General features: G+C 41.1%; 1 protein-coding gene across 4 annotated transcripts in view; it reads left to right on the forward strand.

Moving 5' to 3' along the window:
* The window catches only part of BTRC (beta-transducin repeat containing E3 ubiquitin protein ligase), a 114,481-nt gene that overhangs the window by 93,064 nt on the left and 1,201 nt on the right, over positions 1-20,216 (forward strand). For all 4 annotated transcript variants that reach the window (XM_054277191.1, XM_054277193.1, XM_054277192.1 and 1 more), the window contains 9 exons: positions 2,630-2,816; positions 6,468-6,564; positions 7,447-7,584; positions 8,065-8,183; positions 10,502-10,751; positions 11,432-11,550; positions 15,736-15,846; positions 16,452-16,530; positions 19,809-20,002. In XM_054277191.1, the coding sequence (XP_054133166.1) occupies positions 2,630-2,816; positions 6,468-6,564; positions 7,447-7,584; positions 8,065-8,183; positions 10,502-10,751; positions 11,432-11,550; positions 15,736-15,846; positions 16,452-16,530; positions 19,809-19,970 (1,262 nt within the window). In that variant the 3' untranslated portion in view covers positions 19,971-20,002. The remainder of the gene's footprint in view (positions 1-2,629; positions 2,817-6,467; positions 6,565-7,446; positions 7,585-8,064; positions 8,184-10,501; positions 10,752-11,431; positions 11,551-15,735; positions 15,847-16,451; positions 16,531-19,808; positions 20,003-20,216) is intronic.

Consider the following 20,216-nt stretch of genomic DNA (forward strand, 5'->3'; position numbering starts at 1 on the left):
TTACTACTCCATTCTGTCTCCTGCTCTCCCCCTTGAGTGAATAAAACAATAAAGCTACTTCAAAATCATGAGGCATCTTATCTCTGTCCTCCTAGCACAGTCCCAAGGAATGACCAGAATTAAAGGTAATTTCAGATCATGGGTATGTGTTACTAATATAGAGTAAAGTTGGGTCAGATTATTTTCCCAGTGCTTTGAACAGAATTAAGATTGTTTGAAAAATACAGCTTAACTGTGTACTTAACAAAGTTAGTTCAGTTTCTGAGAAAATAAGGCTTCTGCTTAGCATTTTCAAGCTATTTAACATTTTTTATGAGGAAAGTAATTTTGATAAGGATTTCATGTGTGAAATAGCTGAAACATTCTTGTTGGTTCAGAGGGTTGAAGGGCTAATCGTGTTTCACATCCATTTAACAAAATCTTCTGTGAGCAGAGTTTTCCCTTTTTAAGGAAGCAATGCTTTGTTAGATACATGCCTCAGTGAGTTGTGCTGTTCCTAAGAAACAAAATAATAAAATTGAGTTTGCAACCAGGCCAGAATAGCTCTGCCCATCCACTTGTCATAAATGTGAGGAGGTGAGGCCAAACCATTAGTATTCTTTAGCTGCAAAGGGTCTAGTATCAATGGCAAAGGATGACTTAAGGACATGGCAGTAGTTACAGCACCTTATTGCAGCCAAGATCTAAAGTGCAACTCCTGAAAGGGCACATGGGTGGAGATTACTGTGCCCAAGTGTTGCAGTGTAGCCCTGCTTCCTAAAACCACCAGTTGCTCCCCATATATAAAATTAATTCATCTGGTGATGCTGCTGACTTAAAGCCACCTATAAAGATTCTATGGAGGCAGGCATTTGTAAGTGTCCTGGTGGGTCTGTAAATGTCTGTGAGCCTGCTGGAAGCAGCACAGACTGGGAAATCTGCCATTTCCACACAAAGCTTCAGGAACTGGGCAACAGGATGTCCATGTCTACCCTGCCAGTTGTGGAATTCCTGCAAATTCCTGTTCATATTCACTAAACCATTATCTTCCTCTTTCCACAATTTGCTGTGAAGTCAACCTAAATTTACAAACACTTCTGTTTTTTAATAGTGGTTGTACATGTCTCTTCAGATTAAATACATAATAAAGGCTGATGATGCTTTTATTTTGCAGGTTGGCATCTAATTTTGCATCTCTAAAAATAAGAAATGTCAGACCTTTTTCTCCACTCTCTGGTTGTGCCTGGTATCATTCACATGCTTTTTCTACATAAAGATTGAAGCATAAAATGCTGAGCAGAATATCTGACCCAAAGTGTATTCTAAGTTTAGTATATTTGAAAGCAGCAGGAGGAGCATGCTGAATTGTCTCATTTTCATGCAGTGGGAGATACTTTTGAGATCTTTTCGTTAAGGAAAAAAAGGTTGGGCCATTTTTGTGTCATGAACTCTAATCAAAGTCAGCTGGTTGTACCCAGTTTGGGTTTGCAAAAGTCCAGACATGTGACTGCAAAAATATACTTACTGCTTTTTCTTACCCTCTCACATGCAGGGCCTGATCTTTTAGGCTGTTGTTTTAAAAGCAAGAAAGCATGTATTTAACTTTGTCCCAAATGTGAACCAGAGGGAAGATGCATGTAATACCAATCTGCAATGCTTCATTTTTGCTTGGATGGAACATTATGCCTGAGGGATGATGTGGTCTAAACCTTCACAAAGTGTATGAAATTCAACCTGTGAAGTGAGATAATCTCTTGGTGGTGTGTCTCACTTGTGAACTAAACAGCCTTCAATAGAAGCTGTATTTACACAACTTTAAAAGGCATCTTGTTTTCCTGAAGTCTTGATTGTGATTAAATTTGAGTTGGTAAGGGCACATTTTGACTGACTACATCCATCCAGTTAAGAAATACAGCATAACCTTCGCTATGTAGACATTTCATTGAGCTGCTTGGTGCTAACCAGGCAATTGCTTTACATTTCATTCCGGTCATGTTGAAGTAAAGCCAGTCCTGGTATTCACACTGGAAAATATTTGCAAATGATATTATTTTGGTGTGTATTTTTCCTTCACCCACTAAAATAAATGAAGCTAGCAACCTGCTTCACTTTCTCCTTTCACAGCCTCTCCTTCCCTCTTGACGTCCCTGAGCATCTGCATATCCTTCCCTCCCCTCTGTCTAAAGGTACCACTACCCTTCAGGGCACACATTGGGAATATATATTTTTTTCTTCATTACATTTAAAAGCTACTGCTTTAGCAAAAACAGCTTTTGAGCCGTTGCAACATGAGAACAGCTGTAGCAGTGAGATGAGAAATGGTCCTAATATAGAGAGATTTTGGGGGCTGCGTTGCTGAGTTGGAAATGCCATCCATAGAATATCCCCCTAGTGCTAAAACCCATCGAAGTAGATTGGAATGACTTCTTGGATTCTTTATTATTTTTAATGACTTGTTGTGCTATATCCAAAGGAAGTTGGATAACACTGCTCACTCCTGATCTTAGCCTCAAATGCTCTTCTGTGCATTTTGTCCAGCTCTGCATGCAGAAGAGGACATGGAGGGAGAGTGAGTGTATCTTTGTACTAGCAGGGGGAGTTGTCTGTCCAGCAAATAATGTTTTTCTGTTGTGTTGTTGTTCTCCCCCAGCTCGGGGATTGGATCACATTGCTGAGAACATTCTGTCATACCTGGATGCCAAATCTTTGTGTGCTGCTGAGCTGGTGTGCAAGGAGTGGTACCGGGTGACGTCGGATGGGATGCTGTGGAAGAAGCTCATTGAGAGAATGGTCAGGACAGACTCCCTTTGGAGGGGTTTGTCAGAGAGGAGAGGATGGTAAGGAAACTGATTCTTCACCTCTTTTGCCCCCATTCAGAACAGCAGGGATTGTGTGTTTCAAACCATATTTGAAGAGGGTTATTCAGCACTGAAACATCATGTTAGTTCCAAACCTGACAGTTGCTTACACCAAAAATCAGCCATTGGGGAGTTAGGTGCCACATTTGCCTATGTGGGGGATTTTTTTTCCTCAACTTCCTCTTCTGATCATGCTCTTAGCCCACTGTGACAAGTGAGATATACAGACTGAGATTTTTACACCCAGCTGTCTTTCAGTTCAAATTAAGAAGCTGTGTGTGCCTCAGGGGAACCCTAAACCGGTCAGCAGTTCAGAGCAGAAAAGCTTTTTCAGGAGTGGCAGTGGGGGAGCATGTGCTATGAATTAGTTCTTTCCTGATAGGCCTGTTTGTTTTCCTCAGCAGATTTTCACTATTAGATATCTGTTTAATTTTCAAACTGGAAGCTGAGGGTAGGTACCATGGAGAATAGGGGACTTTAGAAATGCAGATAGATTAGTTAATAATCATCTGGAATAGCCTTACTACAGTGTAGGTCTCACTCAAGTTTGAAGCTGCTCTGCTAACATTTCATTAGAACTTTCTCTCTCAGGGGTACACCCTTTAATACATAATTTTCTTTTCCAAGGGTGTCCCTAGGATGTTGGCAGAAGGGAAACTGGGTATGAATATTTCATAAACAAGATAAAAGTGACAGCTCAGGCATTTTGGTTGCTATTAAAAAGAAAAAGATACAGAGTTGCAAACAAAGACTCCTGGTTTGTGGTTAATTTTGTTATACTGTTTGTCTCAGGAAGTAAAGGCAAGTAAATCAGGATTATGAGACATTCTTTACAAATAAATACTACTTTGATCTGCTTCCGATAGTGCAGTGTTTTAAAGAGTATAAAATAAACACAAGCATGACAGTGGTAACTTTTGCATTTCTTTTAGTGACTTATTCTCTCCAGGACTTCAATTTTTTTCTCCCTACTGTTGAAGTCACAGTAGGTCCTAAGAGGAGCTTGAGAGGTCATTTAGTCCTTTTTGTCTCCCATAGGAAGAGACAGATTTTTCCTAAGTCATCCCAAATCTTTGTCGTAACTTGTTCTTAAAATCTTCTACTGATGGAGATTCCCCAGGCAATGCCTGGGAAAGGAATTTGATGGTTTCACTTTCTTACTCTTTCTGACTTCAGTGTTTGAGATGTTTTCCTGCTATCTAGGCTGTCTTCCTAGCTACAGTTTGACTTGTAACATTTATTCTGCACAGATAAACAGGACAGTTTCTCATTCTCTCCTTTCATGGGAAAGTTATCTTTCCCATGTTGGAAGATGAGCATGTTTCCTATGTTTTGCCTGCACTAGCCAACCATAATGATGTGTTGTCTTGTCCTCTTACTATTTTCAGTTTTCTCTGTTTAGACCCTTCCCAATTCCCATACTCCATTCTTGGAGTATGGTGTAATCAGCTGAGTGTCTTCTGCTGAGGCATCACTGGGGTTTGCTCCCTCCACACTTTAGAAATAACATTAGCATCAAATACTGGTCTTACAGACAAATTACATTTCCAAAAAACAGGTGCAAAATTTTGTTTCTCATCTAAAGGACAGTCACCTTGTTACTGCACCTCTTCTTCGGATTTGTGCTATGTGCTGGAGGTTACTTTGACTCAAGAGCAAGTTGTGCCCAAGTCTTTCATATTGCCCACTGGTTATCTCTGTGATGAACAGATAGAGCTGTGTGGTTAGGAGATGCAGACAGAAAATACCCAGTGCAATTGCATCTGTGCCATATAGAACTTCATAGCTTGTAATCAGTGCTAGCTCTATGTATGGCAAAAGGAGATTACTTACTGGACAGTTTAGAATGATGGACAACTGGTGTTACTTGGTTACAGCTCCTCAATTTGCACATGAGCTGCCTGATTTCAGCATTTGCAGCTCATGATTTACAGCAGAACTCCCCCCCCCCCCCCCCCCAGTTTTGCAGCATGGCAGCCTTCACTGGCAGATTGTCAGGGAGCAGTGAGGGTTACACAGATTTAGAGAAATATAAAACAGAAGCCCAAAATCTGGGCATGCTTGTGTCCATCTGATTGAATTGGCTGGTCATCAAAACCTGCAAACAATAGTTCCTTTTATCCCAGAGCCACAGCACAACAGCTACTGGGATGCCATGGAAATTCCAAGCAATCCTTCAGCTGAACAGTAAACAACTGACTATGCATGCAGCACAGCACAAATTAGGTAGCAACCAGACTTTGTGTTACATTAGCTAGTAAAGTAAGAAAGAATTAAAAGGTTTTTAGGCACACAGGCTTGTACACAGGTTTTTCTAGACCTGCCCCAAGTCTTCCAGGATATCTCCAAGGTATTCTGTGCATCTCGAAAGAGGTTCTCATCTTCCTTGGCCAGTAATACTAATTTTCATGAATGCACTTCCAGGCTGGATCACAGTAAATAGGCATCTGTCTAGTTAGTGGCTTGTCTGCATCCATGTGTGCCATCTTCATGTGTTTATTCCCATATGCATGTCTGCTGGTCATTATATTTGAAGAAAGAGGTAATTCCTCTGTCCAAACATGAAAGCAACATTCTCTCGAGTTGTACTTAAAATTCTTGATTTAAAGAAGTATCAAAAGTTCTTTTCCTGAGCATTTGTCATTTTGCTTGTCCAGTCCTGTAGTTTGGTATTGCCTTACAACCCAAAGATTTTGGTTCATTGTTGTGATCTCTCTAGTTCAAGTGTATCAGAGCAGCTGCAGTCTCTGAAATTAGTTTTGAGGTGTACTGTATGGAAAGGACAGGAAGGCAATGCACAAGGAAGTATTGAACAATTAATTATGCTGTAATGGAACAAGGGAGGGAGAAGTGGAGAGCTGGCCCAGTGTAAACTCTGTGCCTCTGATGCCAGGATTACACTCGGAGGCATTTGTGCCTCTCTCCATTTTGTGAGGCATGTTGCCAGGCAGAGCAGCAGTTAGTACGCCCATGGTGGGGTTTACTAGCTTCCACACCGTGTTTGGTGGCTTCTTAACTTCAGGATGAGGAATTAAAGTTTTTTACACAGCAGGCAGTGATTGCCGTTTACAGATTTTTTTGGTAACAAAACTCTAGCTTGGGATATGAGTATTCCAAATCAGTGTTGAGATGAGGGAGGCACCACAGATGAGGTGTTGCTTACCAGCACAGAGTAGTAGCAGTAAAATGTCCGTGTACCCACACTGATGCTGTTCCTACTAATGCAGATAAAAGCTAGCCTTGAATGTGTAGGGGGTTTGAGGGTTCCTTGGCTCCTTTAATTTGCTTTGCATGCTTTATTTTAAAGGTGATCTCTGACAGTGTGTGTGAGTATTGCAAGCATGAACTACTGTCAACCCTTACTGAGCTGAATGGGCCCATGTCCAGAATAGAGAATTTATTTCCCTTCCCCAAGTTACTAGACACAGATTTTTCTTGGGTATTTCAGTGTTAAAATGCAACACTGACACGTTGCAGGGCAAACAAACAAGGAACCATCCCATCTTAGTAAATTAAGTTTGACCATGAATCTGTCAGCAGTGGTTATCCATTTGTAAAATGCCAGGAGGACCTTTCTCCAAAATGCTGAAAGATTATTTGTGTTCAATGGAAATGTTCTTTGTCTTCCAGGGGGCAATATCTATTTAAAAATAAACCTCCTGATGGAACTGCGCCACCCAACTCCTTCTACAGAGCACTTTACCCCAAAATTATACAGGACATAGAGGTAAGAAACAGTTGCCAGATATGGTAGTGTTTCACTATTGTTTTTTTAGTTTTATTTTTTTCAAATGTTCCTGATTTATTCATGTTGCTGAAATTCTGGGGAAATTCCATTGCAGTGTAATATTTCATTAAATCTGACATGTCTGTGTTTGTCTGGAGTTTGTAGATCTGGGATACTTATAAAAGATCCTGCTGCTCCTTTAGACAGAGGATGAGTTGGATTGTGCAGTGAGCTGTTTGCAGGTGGAGTCTCCACCATTTGCAGATCAGATATCACAGCAGCACTGTAACATCTTGGTTTTCTCTGTTCCATGGTACTTTGCTCCTCCTGGTGCAATGAGACCTAATAGGCTGTTACAGGAGCATATCAAGAACTGAGGCAGTGAGAAAGTGCATTTCTGAAGTCTGCAGTCCTAAGACTCAGGGAAACAGAAAGCAGCTGAGCATGTTTGCCTTGCATTCAGTGTGAGCAAAATGGCATGTTCTGCTTGTTTCCTAATGGCAGAAGCAGTGCTCAGGCACTGTTGTGACAAGTTTGTAAATGCGTTTAGAGCTCAACTGAGACTTTCTCTTCAGTTATTTAGCTGTTGAGTCACAAGGGGCTAAAGGTTGGAGATAGAAAAAGGCTTTTACATTACTTCTTCCTCACCATTCCCAACTGCACAGACCAGTTTAGCCATGATATGTTTTCCAAGCATTTGTCTGTTTAATTGGTTTTATTACATGTATTCTAGAAAGCAGTTATGTCATTGTATGGGCCTGATTGCAGGTGTAAAGTGTAAAGAAAAGTGTCTGCTGCCTTCTCAACCAAGAGAAAAAAAGGGGAGATAGTTCTGTGGGTTTTTTTCTCCTACATCTCATTTGTCTCCTGTCTCTCCTCAAGACGATAGAGTCGAACTGGCGGTGTGGAAGGCACAGTTTACAGAGGATCCACTGCCGAAGTGAGACAAGCAAAGGGGTTTATTGTTTACAGTATGATGATCAGAAGATCGTAAGCGGCCTACGAGACAATACTATTAAGGTGAGAATGCTCCATCATGGCATACTAATGGCTTGGAGTGCCTATGCCATAAATAATAGTGTCCTAATTTCAGTGACACCTACCCAGTCTCTTGTTATTAACCCAGCCTTCTCCTTCCCCTTCCCCCATCTCCCACCTGCACAGCAGCTACTCTTTTATCTGGCTAGAGAGACCCTGTTTTCAGACAGACAGGCTTCGCCAGCAGAGTTTCTGTCCAGCAGTAATTACTGGGCTATGTAATTACTGGGCCCTGTATCCTAGTGAGAAGGGTAAAACCAATATTCGTAGTAAAGCCAGTAATATCAAAGATGTCAATGTATTGCACCAAAGAGCCTTAGAAGACTCTGCAGATGCCACTAAAGGTCTTCTAAGTGCACTATGGAAGATGTGCTGTAGTAAAAAGCAGTCTAGTCAAACCAGTAAGTGCTGAAAGATGAAAACCTTACTGAACTGTCCAGTTTTGAATGTTTGCTGTCTTAGATCTGGGATAAGAATACATTGGAATGCAAGCGAATTCTCACCGGCCACACGGGTTCTGTCCTGTGCCTCCAGTATGATGAACGGGTGATCATTACTGGATCTTCAGACTCAACAGTCAGGTGTGTGCCCGTGATTTGCACCTTTCTGTTTGCCTCTTAAGATTTCAGCTTTGCAAGCTGCTGAAATGATCTCTTCTTAAATGTGTGCTGTTCAAGCAGTTCCATGAAGTTGTTCAGCATTGTGCTGTCCTTATCAGATGTCCATGCAAATCGCTGTCAGGCAGAAATGAGAATCTAAGCCAAGGCCAGTCAAGGTCAAGATGACTTAAGAAGGCCATCTGGCATTTCACCAAGGTTTTGCATGTTTTGACACTCCCTGAGAATATTATAAATTCTCTTTGAGAATAACTTTTTAAGAGTTGAGGTTTTCAAAGCAAGTTTGAACGTTTAGTTGTCTGTTGTCGTTTAATTTTAACAAAATATGTATGACTAGATATCCTATGACTTTAAATTAAATTTTAGCATGATATTTCTTTTCATTAAATCTTTCTAATCTTGCTTTTCTTCAAGTCTCCAGAAAAAGGATGGACACCTCAAGGTAGCACTTGTGGTGCATGTTGTGCATTTGTGAAGTTCACTAGTCATATTGGAGGATACCAAAGAGTGTAAGGCCTGTAGTGTAAATAGAGGCACAAATGAGTTAATGAATTGCAATATAAACTTGGATGTGAAGGGGAAGGTCTGACTTCTCCATGTTTTTATATATCCCCTCCTTGTCAGAGTACAAGCACTGCTCATGTAGTGAAGTTAGACCAAAAAGCTGCATTGGTGACCTTTTCTGGAGCTATTAGCATGCATTCAGATGGCTGCAAGCTCCTCTGCTTGTGTAAACTACTATTGTTAAGCTAATAGTAGTATTGTTAAGCTAATTAAATTGAATTTGTAACATGTGATGCATGCAGTCTTGCAGTTCTGCTAGGTTTTGGGGTCCTGTCATTCATAGGAATCCAGAATTTCAGCAACACTGACTGCCTGGAGGTGATGTGGAAACTGCACTGGGCTAAACAGCAAAAGGAGAGGCTGATTTCTGTAACAAGCACTGTCATTTTCCATATCAGGCCAGGCAGGCCAAATTGCAGACTGGCTACTTGCCCAGGAATACTTTGTCTCCCACTGTACCTATAAATGTTTGTGCAGACCCCAGAGGCACATAGGATGTATCACTTTTATCCTTGGGTCTCCTCAGGAAGAGAGGCTTCATCCAGTAGACAGTACAGATGGGCTCTTAATGCTTCTGAGATCTCAGGGATGCACTTGTCCAAAGAAGTCAGTGGGTCTCCAGCTCCTGTTCAGTTTGGCAACCCTGTCTGCAAACTGTTTGTATGTTAATGGCTCAGGTCTTTAGTTTTTTCTTCTTTGCATTTTCTAATTGGAATGTGGTTTTCCTTCTCATTTAGAGTTTATAAGTTGATGCACTTTAGTTTCCATAAGTTAGAAAATAAGACATTAGAAGTCTTTCTCACATCTTGCCTTTTCTTATTGCTTGCCTTATTGGCAGCAGGAAGTTTTAACTTCTGTGAGATCTGATGTGCCTGGTGATGCAGCCATTTTCTGCTTTCATATAGTGTATCTGGGATACAGGTGTGATAGTGCCAAAAGAAATCTCTTTATGCAGGGCAAAAGAAGTTTGCAACAGAATAGCCCAAAATAAATATTTTTAAGGCTTAAAATTTTCATTTCAAGTACTAAAAGTTCTGTATGAAGCTTTTTACTAACTTGCATCTTAAATTATCTTTCAGTTGGAACAGTTGGTTCCAATTACATTAAATTGACATAAATGCTATGTCTTAATTTGCGTATTCAGTGCATTCCTGGAATGTAGCTGTGTACCAGATGCACCGCAGGGCAAATGCAAATCATGGTGCAACTTGTGGCAATTACTTGTATTTGTTTGAAAAGAATTGTCTTGTCTTCTGCTTCTGTATAAATTACCACTTGAGCTGATAGTCCTGTGAGAGAGGTCAAAAATGAAGCCTGTCAGGGAACTTACTTCTCCACATTGGCTGGAAATGAAGTGTATAACAGGCTGGCACAACCAGGAAACACCAGTCTTAAAGGCCATCAGTCTTCTACCTTTCCTCAGCATTAAATTCCCTTAATTAAAGAATGCATTTTTGCTGGGTGCAATATTTTTATGGTGTTAACTGCATTGCAGGGTTTTTGGCTGCTGGACTGTCTCAATGTACGCATAATCAACAGGTGTATCTAATACATTTTTTAATGAACTGTTTAATAGATGTAGATATAACTTGTGGTGTTTGCTTCTCTAATATCACTAGAGAGTCAATTACCAGTCCCTGTCCCTCTCTGGCTCTGCAGAAAATTCGCAGTGCAGGTTGTTAACTCTCTTCTGTCTGGTTTGAAATGTGAACCTGCAGAGTGTGGGATGTGAACGCGGGCGAGATGCTGAACACGCTGATCCACCACTGCGAGGCCGTGCTGCACCTGCGCTTCAACAACGGCATGATGGTGACGTGCTCCAAGGACCGCTCCATTGCCGTGTGGGACATGGCCTCCCCGACGGACATCACCCTCAGGAGGGTGCTCGTGGGGCACCGAGCCGCCGTCAACGTGGTGGACTTTGATGACAAGTACATTGTGTCAGCATCAGGTGACAGAACTATAAAGGTGAGGTGTTTCAGAGGCTTTTTGTTTGCTGCTCTGGGGTATTTAGTAGCAAAGAACAGTGATCAGACGGGGAAGATGGCCCCTGGCAGGATCTTCCTTTAGAAGCAGTGTTCTTCCTCCTGCTCATTTGCACTTGTCCCTCCTCAGCTGACCTGGCACAGCTCATATACAGAACTTATGGAAAATCAGTTCCAGGTACAGATGCAGTTAAAAAAGAACATTTTTTTCTGTGTTCTTTTTCAACTTGACCACTTCCATAACCTGTTCAGTCATTTAAACAGTTGTTAGAGGGCAGCATGGGGACAAAAGTGAAGGTGAGTTGATAGGAGATACTTAAGGAGGCACTTAACTTAAGTGTTACTGCTATGATTCCAGTCTGCAGCATTAAACCTCAGGAGAATCTATATCGTGTGTAAACAAAATCATAGCCGAAGAATGCTAAACCTGGAAGTTAATTTTATACTGTGTGGCAAAAATCTTCTGTGTACAGTGACCCAACCTGCTATCAGTTGCAGACTATAATCACAGGTCATCAAAGGGGTGATTTTCCCAGTCTTAATGGTAGTATCTTCATTAAGAACATTCTGGATGCATCTATTTATCATACAGACACCATCTTTTGTTAGTCTCTTCGTAATAATTTTGTCTCTGTGTGGTTCCCTCCCCCCTTCCTGTCACAGGTATGGAACACTAGTACCTGCGAATTTGTGCGCACCTTAAATGGCCACAAACGAGGCATTGCATGTCTGCAGTACAGAGACAGGCTAGTAGTGAGCGGCTCTTCAGATAATACCATCAGGTGAGAGACACACTCCCCATCACAGGGTTCTGTGCAAGCACACTGTCTCTGGTGCCCTGGGATGTGCTGAGGTTAGGCAGCTGAAGTGCTCTGTACCCTTGTCAACTTTGAAATATGCTTTCTTTAGTATAGAACATTGGGAACTACTGGAAAGAGATATTAGAAGCCTGTTTTACTGTGTTGTCTTTCATCCTCTACATCTCAAGAGTCCCATACTAATCAACAAGTTGCATTTGCTCTGACAGTTCTGGTGTATGAAGGAGCTGGCAAGTACCACTTTCTACCATGTCCTCTTGTGATATTTTAATTGGACTATGTGTCTAGTTAAAGGGGTCAGATTTGCAGTAAGAGGCATTTAATCCTCTGCAGAAATCCTCCTGGGCTCTTGCCAAACTCTTCTTGTGGTACTTGGCGCCTGGTTAACTTTGGAACAGCTGGTTTAGAGCATGAAGTTCAGTTTGCTGCCTTTTGCACTTCTCCAGCTGCCCTGGTTGCAGTCTGAGATTTAACTCTTTCTGATATCACAAACCAGAATTTCTCCCTACATCCTGCAGCTGCTGGCAGAGGAATGTCCCACTAATTTCAGGATGTATGGAACAAGCTTGAAGATTAGTTACATGACATAAAAAAATGGCTCTGTCATGGAAATGGGAGCAACCTCTCTTTCCCTTTGTCATTTTTTAAGTAATTGTCTGCCTTTTGGTGAAACCTGAAAGCTGGACAGTGTAAGTAGGAACTCTTCACTTCACATGTCAGTAATAATTTTTCCTCTGTGAGAATGACCTGTGCTATTGTTTGCCTGTGGACTTGGTTTGCCATATGCTGCCTCTCCCTGCTCTGCATTCTGTAGAAAAACAGTGGTCCTTTGGTTGACATCACCAGGTCACTGTTCCAAATTTTAGTACAAGGCTGTCTCAGAGCATGACCAGGAAAGCTAAAACTTCCATCTCTCATTCAAGGGAAAAGGTATTACAGGCATTGTGTTAGAGCAGCACCACTGCTGAGAACTGCAATAATAACACTCTGCAGTTGTACCATGAAACTTGGCCACAGAAGTAGAGCAAGAAATAGTTAAATACTACAGCAGCTAGGGAAGGATCTAAAATATGCAGTGCTAATAAAAATAAATGTCAAGATAGTGATAATGCTAAACAGGAATACAGTTACTTTTATGCTTGCATTGGACAAAATCCCTACTTAATAGATAAATTGTGCTAGAATTTCAGGAATGTCAACAGTGAATCTTAATGGAAGTCAAGTTTAGCAGCAGTGTGAGCAAGGCAAAAGACTTACCCAATGCTAAAAGGTAGTTTTCTCCCAGTCATTAGCAGAGGGCACAAGTCAGTAGAAGGATGATTAAAAAAAAGGTTTCTAAGTCATCTTTGTGGATGGCTTGGTGCTTTCTAGATTTGATTTTAATCCACTATCAGATGTTATGTGCTGGACTTCAGTACAGGCTGATACAGAACTTAAAAGCCCATTATTCCTCAGTTGCAGGGAAAGTTTTTTCCAGAAGATGAATCTGTGATTTCTAGTTTTGCAACTGCAAACGTTGAGGACATGTGAAGTAGCTGAGACATAGAAAAAATATTTAAGTTTTGACTTAGGCCAGAAATTTCACTTGCTACAATAGACATTACTATCATTGTGCTAATTTCCGTCTAGCAGAAACTCGTCCATCAAGTTTAATCCAATCACTTCAGTATTCTAGCTTCTAGGTCCAAAGTTCCTAATTGCTACAGACAAAAAAAAAAAAAACCAACCAAAAAACAAACAAACAAACAAAAAGTGTAGAAAAAAAGGAACCAGAGAATTTAGGGCAAGAAAAAAAAATTAGACAATATCATCTTGGGTTGAGTTTTTAATGAGTGGTTGGTCTTCGTGTGTCTATTTCTAGGGTGTGCACACATAAGGATCTGATACCAATCTGTTTAGACAACAGCATTCTTTTTAAGAGGTGGGGATTCAGACTCATCTGCCTTCTGTACATCTCCCTGCTCTGCTTTCAAGTGAATTAAAGGCTGAGATAATTGCAGACCTCCCTCTATTTCCAGAAGTTCTCCCAAAGTTATAGGAAAGAGCAGTGGTAGTGTTTTGGCTCCATACACAATTTAAGTGATGTTCTCTTTTAGTTAGTTCTATAGCCTTAAGTTTAGTTCTTTTACTCTTTGTTCCTTTGAATATTTAAAAAAGTAGAAGTTAGAGAAAATTATCAAATCTGAGAAAGACCCTTGGCACCAACTCTGCTAAGAGACCCTACTCTTAATAGCAGTCAACCCCTTGTACATGAGAACCCATTTGCCGTGTGACAAGGGACATGATCACCTCTTGTAATCCCATCCAGGTAAAACCTCAGACTGGGACCTGAAAATACAGGCCTGAGTTAGTGTGATGCAGCCTCCCAGAGCTGCTGGCAATTTCATGATCAATGGCAAGGAATGGAAACACATGGCACAAAAGTTCCTGGCACAAGATTGCTCTTCCAACCTTTCTGCACCAGTTAATGTCTGGCATTGTCCATCCCGTTTACAGTCCTTGAGAGAGGTAATGCTCTCTAGCAGCCAGAGTGCCTTTGGCTGACCTTTGTCATAGAGTTGCTTGCTCTGACCTTGACTGGTGTGCTGTATTCAAGTGAAAACTGTTGGGCCCTTCACAGATTCCTGAAAGATCAACTTCAGAGATTGGAGAATCACTTTGAGCTCCTTGTTGGCTTCAGACACGTGCATAGAGCTATCCTTTCTCAGTTCCACAGTGACAGAAGTGTTCTGTTCATTCCTCTGTTGTCCAAAATGAGAGCAGCTTGTTGTGGCAAGACAGCTGCAGCCATTATCCACCAGCCTTGGGCACACATCAACCAGATCTGGATTATTCCCTGGGGAACCTCAGGAATAAAATACATGGGGGATGGTTTATCTCTTTCTTTGTCTCTCAAGCAAAAGTGACCTGACCTCTCAGCAGCTGTACTGCTTCAAGATGTGTCACCCAAAGAAATTCCACAAACCCCCATATTTCTCACTGCAGTGAAGGTCATGCCAGTCAGAGCACTTACTGAATGAGCATTTGAGAACATTTGTGACTGCCTTCTTTCTGCTGTGTGTCAGGGAGTCAGAGCAGATATTGCTGTTACAGGATTGCTGTATGAGCAGACCATGTCTCAGCCAGAGATTGATCACCTCTAGACTATACATGTCAAAGAATTTCAGTTCTTGTAGGCAAATAATCTTTTTATATCCATGGTAATTGGGAGTCAAAGAGCTGGCAAAAGAAATACAAAGCAAAGGAAAACAAATAGACTTACTTCATAACTGTTTGAAGCCTTTAACTAGTTTTCAAGGTAGTGTGCAAGTGTAAAAACTATGTCTTTTAATTTATTCTCCATGCTGAAAATCCATCACAAAAGCTAAAACTCTGGGATAGTTACAGTTGAGAGAATAATGTGTTGTTGGGCCTCTTACTGTATATTGATTTGGGTGCCAGAACTTTTTAAAAATACTGTATTATTAGAAACAGTTCACATAGAGCCACAGGAGTTATTTGAGAGTAAGAAAAAAAAAGCATTTAAAATAATAAACACAGAGCATCCATTTTAGCTTATGCATAAAGTGCCTGGATTACAGATTAAACATACCTTCAGGAGGAGGAATGACAAAGGAAAAGGTCTTGTTAATTCCTGTACCTCTCACTACTGTATTGATAACCTAATTTGTCTGATGGAAGTCTCCAAATCAGAAATGGGCATGTAGGGGAACAGAAAGGGGCACATGCCCCATGAAGGTGATCATATCAATTGAAACAAGCTGCCAAGAGGATTAGTAAGTCTCCTTCTCTTAATATCTTAAAAACAAGGCACAGCACTTTTACAAACTATGAACCTCAGTAAAATAAAGTGAGGCTCACTGTGTAGATAACTGGGAGATATCCTGTATTACTGGAGCTGTAGATACTAGACACAACTGGTTTGTGACTCATCTCCTGTGTGTTACTGTAACATCCTAGGGTCATGTGCAAAACCATGTATCTCTTTAACTGTGGGGAAAGGACTGATGAGTGTGCTTTGTTTCTTCTTTGTTGTTCCATCATAATCTTTATTTCCAAGTTTCCATTAACTACAGGCAAAGACCAAATGTTTCACTGCAATGCTAAGGTATTAAAAAATTCTTAATGCTTCTTTGTACTCTCTTGCAGGCTGTGGGATATAGAGTGTGGGGCATGTTTACGAGTACTGGAAGGCCACGAAGAGTTGGTGAGATGCATACGCTTTGATAACAAGAGGATAGTCAGTGGGGCATATGATGGGTGAGGATATCCGTGCAGTCAATGCTTTGCATCTTCCTGTCTGTCTCAGTGTTTCCCACCCCACTTTGTACATCTTCTATATAAATATCAGACTCTCTATCTGTCATACTAAGAGGACCTTTTCATGGCCAGTAAGTGAGAACCATGCTATAGAGCATAGCTTTCATTCTTCTTTTAAAACAAGTCCATGTGATTTGATGTGTATGGTCCAGTTCTTGTGCTTGGTAAGAACATCTGAGTGACTCAACCTGAAACTCCTTCCAGTTCAACCACTTCTAAGAACAATCTTTCCCATCTGTGGTTGTCTGCAGGACCATTTGCCATTACAGACAAGTTGTCTGCACTCCCATGTGTTTCTGTTAGTTATTACCACCTGCTTTTTATGTGCTTTACTTTATTGACAGCATATTTTTACCTCCCATTAAGTTCTATAAGCTTTACAAAGGGGGAATGCAAGAAGCAGGTCTCAAGAGCAGAAGGATTGCTGTAATTTTCCTTAAACTGGTGTATTAGCTAAGTTGTACTAACAGTTATTTTTTTTTCTGTGAGGACTTGCTCTTTTCTCTTTAACAGAGCCATGGTGTTTGTCTATTTTTCACCACTAGGAAAATTAAAGTATGGGATCTTGTGGCTGCTTTGGATCCCCGTGCTCCAGCAGGGACCCTCTGCTTGCGAACCCTTGTGGTAAGAGCTTTAGACAGAGGTGTTGAGGAAAGTGTGCTTGTTCAGAGCTATCTTGAGCTGTGAAAACTCAAGTCAGTTTAGCCCCAGCCTGCAGGATCTTGAAATAATTTCTAGGGGTCTGGCTTTTTTGGGTGTCCAACTTCTTCTAATTTTGCAAGCTGTTAATTGCAAGCATTAAAAGTTAGAATCTCTGACCTTTTCATTCCACTCTGGACTTCTCAACAGTTTTATTCTGTGATTTGAAGTTAATAACTGAATCCATTTTTTAAGTCATCCTTGGAATCCATATGCTAGTGGGTTTACATTAATCTGTGTGTACCTGATGATGTAGCAGTAAGTTCTATGAATTGCTGGCATGAAATTTCTTTAAAACAGTACATTCCCAATTTGAGGAACAAACACACTTGGGATTGCTTTTAACTGCCTTTTGGGTGCTTAAAGAAAAAGCAGGACAGAAACAGACAGTGAAATTGCCTTATGCCCAAACAGCAACTACTCTTTTCATGCTGTCCACTAGTTTCTAGTGCAGGTCAATGATGATGTGGTTAAAATGTCATTATGTGAGTGTTAACAACATTCACAGTCATGTTTAAAAATGGCTCTGCTTGGTCTTAGAATAATGTGGGAAAGTTGTGAGAAAAATGCCAGGACAGCCAAGGCCTTGGGGTGGTTCTATAAGTGTTCCTCCACCACATTCCACACAAAAAAACCAGCACTGTTGCTGGGGGTAAAGCAAAATTTCAACCAGTACCAAAATCATATTGGAAAATAAGTACTGTATGTTTTTATTTCTTAGGTTGAAAGTGTTTGGGCAGTGTTTCAATAGGTATATGTTAGAACTTTTCCTGCTGTGGCTCATCACTGTAGTCTGTGCTTTAAAACAGGGTCATACCAAAGCTATCTGATTCTCTAAAAGTGTGGTTACTTCTCACCAGCTGAGCTGTGCTGGCTGACCTTCTGCACACCCATCAACCACCTGAATTGCTCCTGTTGTAGATTTCACTGAAGTACTCTATGTCACTTTTGGTGCAGGCTCTGAGGTTACTGGGACTCAGCTGATGGGCAGTACGATCATTAAGTCATGCTACCCTTTTCCAATCATGTATTTGGACCATCAGCTACAGGATCAGAGTCCATGAGAGCTTTGGATGCCCACAGGTGCTATGTTGAAAAACCTTCTTGTTAGCCAAATAGAACTGCAAATAGTTTCATGGCTGGAATCCAGAAAAGCCCTTTGTCATTGGTCACCCAGTTCCAAGCTATGGAACAACTCTGTGCCCATGAACTCATATCCTGAGAGTCTAAGACTTAAGACTTGGTATTAGTAGTGTTTCTGCTCCAGCCTGAGACAAATGTGTGCCTAGTAACCTGTAGACTTAATTTAACTGGTGTGATTTCCTCTGCATTTTCCAGCAGTGGACAGCCAAAGTGCCCCAGCTAATTATATTATAAATCAGAAGCTGTGGGATGGAAACACTGTAGGAATCTCAACACATGGATACTCATAAATCCCTGTTTGATAGCAATGGAGGGGGCCAAAAGCAGGGTGGGGAGCAGAGGAAACTGTTGCAGTGCTTTTAGCACTTTTATGACAACAGGGTGTCCTTATACCTGCTTACCCATGCTTTGGTATTTTTTTTCCTCTTCCCTCGTCCTCCAAAATTAAACCTGGCTGCACAATGAACATCATGAGTCTCCTGCTGCTTGTGTTCAATTTTCAAACAGTAGGAGGAAAGTGCACAGATAACAAATGTTTGCTGCATGCCAGGTCCCTTCCAGTTTTGTCTTCCGTTAGCTGGAACAGTGCGACATGAATTTGACAGGAGCTTTCTATGAACAGAATAAGCTCATGGTTCAGCTTTCCTTATGACATAAACAGTCCAGGTAGGGCAGCCTTACTTAGACCACAGTGACTAGGATCAAAAAGAGAGTTTTGAAAAGGACTTTTGAAAGTACCTCTTTCTCTTTCTCTCTCTCTCCCCCCACCGCCATCATCTCAGTGAATAATCCATCAGTGGATCTGACTGGTGTAATGATACTTTTTGGAAGAACTTCTTTACTGCTATAACACAAAACCTGGAAAAACACTTCCCTTAAGTGGGAAGACAGAAACTCATAAGGTGTTTATAAAACAAACTCAAGTTCGAAGATCAAAAAGGTTCCATTGATTAGAAATTCTAAAATATTTATCTTAGAATCTGGCTTACATTTGCATTTATTCTTAGATAATTTTGATTTAAAGATTCAGAAATTCACTTTAAAGCATCTGTTCTTTGTAAACTGAGCTGTATTTTTGTAGTCTTGTGCTATAAGACAAAGATTTCCCCTTTAGTAACTAGCAAATCTCTTTTGTCTAAATGTTTGAGAAACCTGTAGATTCAGTAGTAAAGTACTTTAAGACATGTTTTTTTCCTGACCTTCATAATCCCCTTAAAATGTGTGGGCACTAAAGAGAAATGTGTGTTCATGGAAGAGACAGGGCTTACTGTCACTGCACAGTTTCTGTTCCCTGGTGACCAAGGAGGAAGCCACTGCTCTCAGAGTGTCACGAGCACCAAGAGAAAATAGGCAACACACAAGTGAAAGCAGAGTGGATTCGCTCTGTGAAATCCAGGATCTTGCCATTGCCTCCTGTTAATTATGGTCTGAACTCTTGCCAAATTGTCATGCCATTTCCACTCAGCCTCGGAGCAGAATGCAAACTGCCTATAAAGAATGCCCTTTCTAGATCATATTTTTAGAACTGCTTAGGAGGAATTACTGCCGTGTCACTGGACTTTACAACAGGCTCCTTAGTGTCCTCCAGTGTTAAGCTGTTCCCTCTTCAGCAATGGCAATGATGCCAAGTCTTGAATGCAAAGTTCTCATGTCTTACCCTGTAACCTACTGTACCTGGGAATGCTGTAATTTCAGGAAGGAGTTTTGCCATGGAATAAGGAAGACAGTGCACATGTCAGCCTCACCAGATGGAATTATGTGGGGTGGGAGTTAGGTTTGTTCTGCACGATGTGTCTAATACTGGGATTTAAGGAGCAGTGGGACAACTGTAATGTAAACTGCCTGCAAGTCAAGTACTCAGATATTTTCCTTGTACTCAAACTTTTCCTTGAGAGAGGGTTTAATTTATGCTCTGGGATGGTGATGCACAGTGTTTCCTCTGGGGTTTACTGACAAATTAATATGACACTAAAATCAAGCCCAACTTCATCTTCCCTACCCCATCCTGGGTGCCAACTAGTTTGCAAAGTGACATGCTCTGTCTCCCACTGGCATTTCAGGAGCATTCTGGAAGAGTCTTTCGACTTCAGTTTGATGAGTTCCAGATCGTCAGCAGCTCACATGATGACACCATCCTCATCTGGGATTTTCTGAATGACCCAGCTGCCCAGGCAGAATCCACTCGTTCCCCGTCCAGAACATACACCTACATCTCCAGATAAATAACACTACACTGTACCTCACACTCGCACAGGTAAACGAAAAAAACCAAACAAACCCTTAAAAATAAGGTGAGGCTCAAAGGTGGCACTGGATGTAGTGTGAGCCTGCTGTTTGAATAACTGGCTGGGTTTAGCAGTGTTTGTCATCTTGGTTACATAGTAATTACAGCGTCCTGTAAAAGGACAGGAATTGTTCTGGTACCTTAGAAAAGGGACTTTATTTTAGGATTTGTGACATGTGGTGCC

The sequence above is a fragment of the Melozone crissalis genome, unplaced genomic scaffold (genome assembly GCF_028551555.1).
Source record: "Melozone crissalis strain CALT ecotype California unplaced genomic scaffold, PUWL_Pcris_2 ptg000019l_1, whole genome shotgun sequence".
In the NCBI taxonomy this organism is placed as follows: domain Eukaryota; kingdom Metazoa; phylum Chordata; class Aves; order Passeriformes; family Passerellidae; genus Melozone; species Melozone crissalis.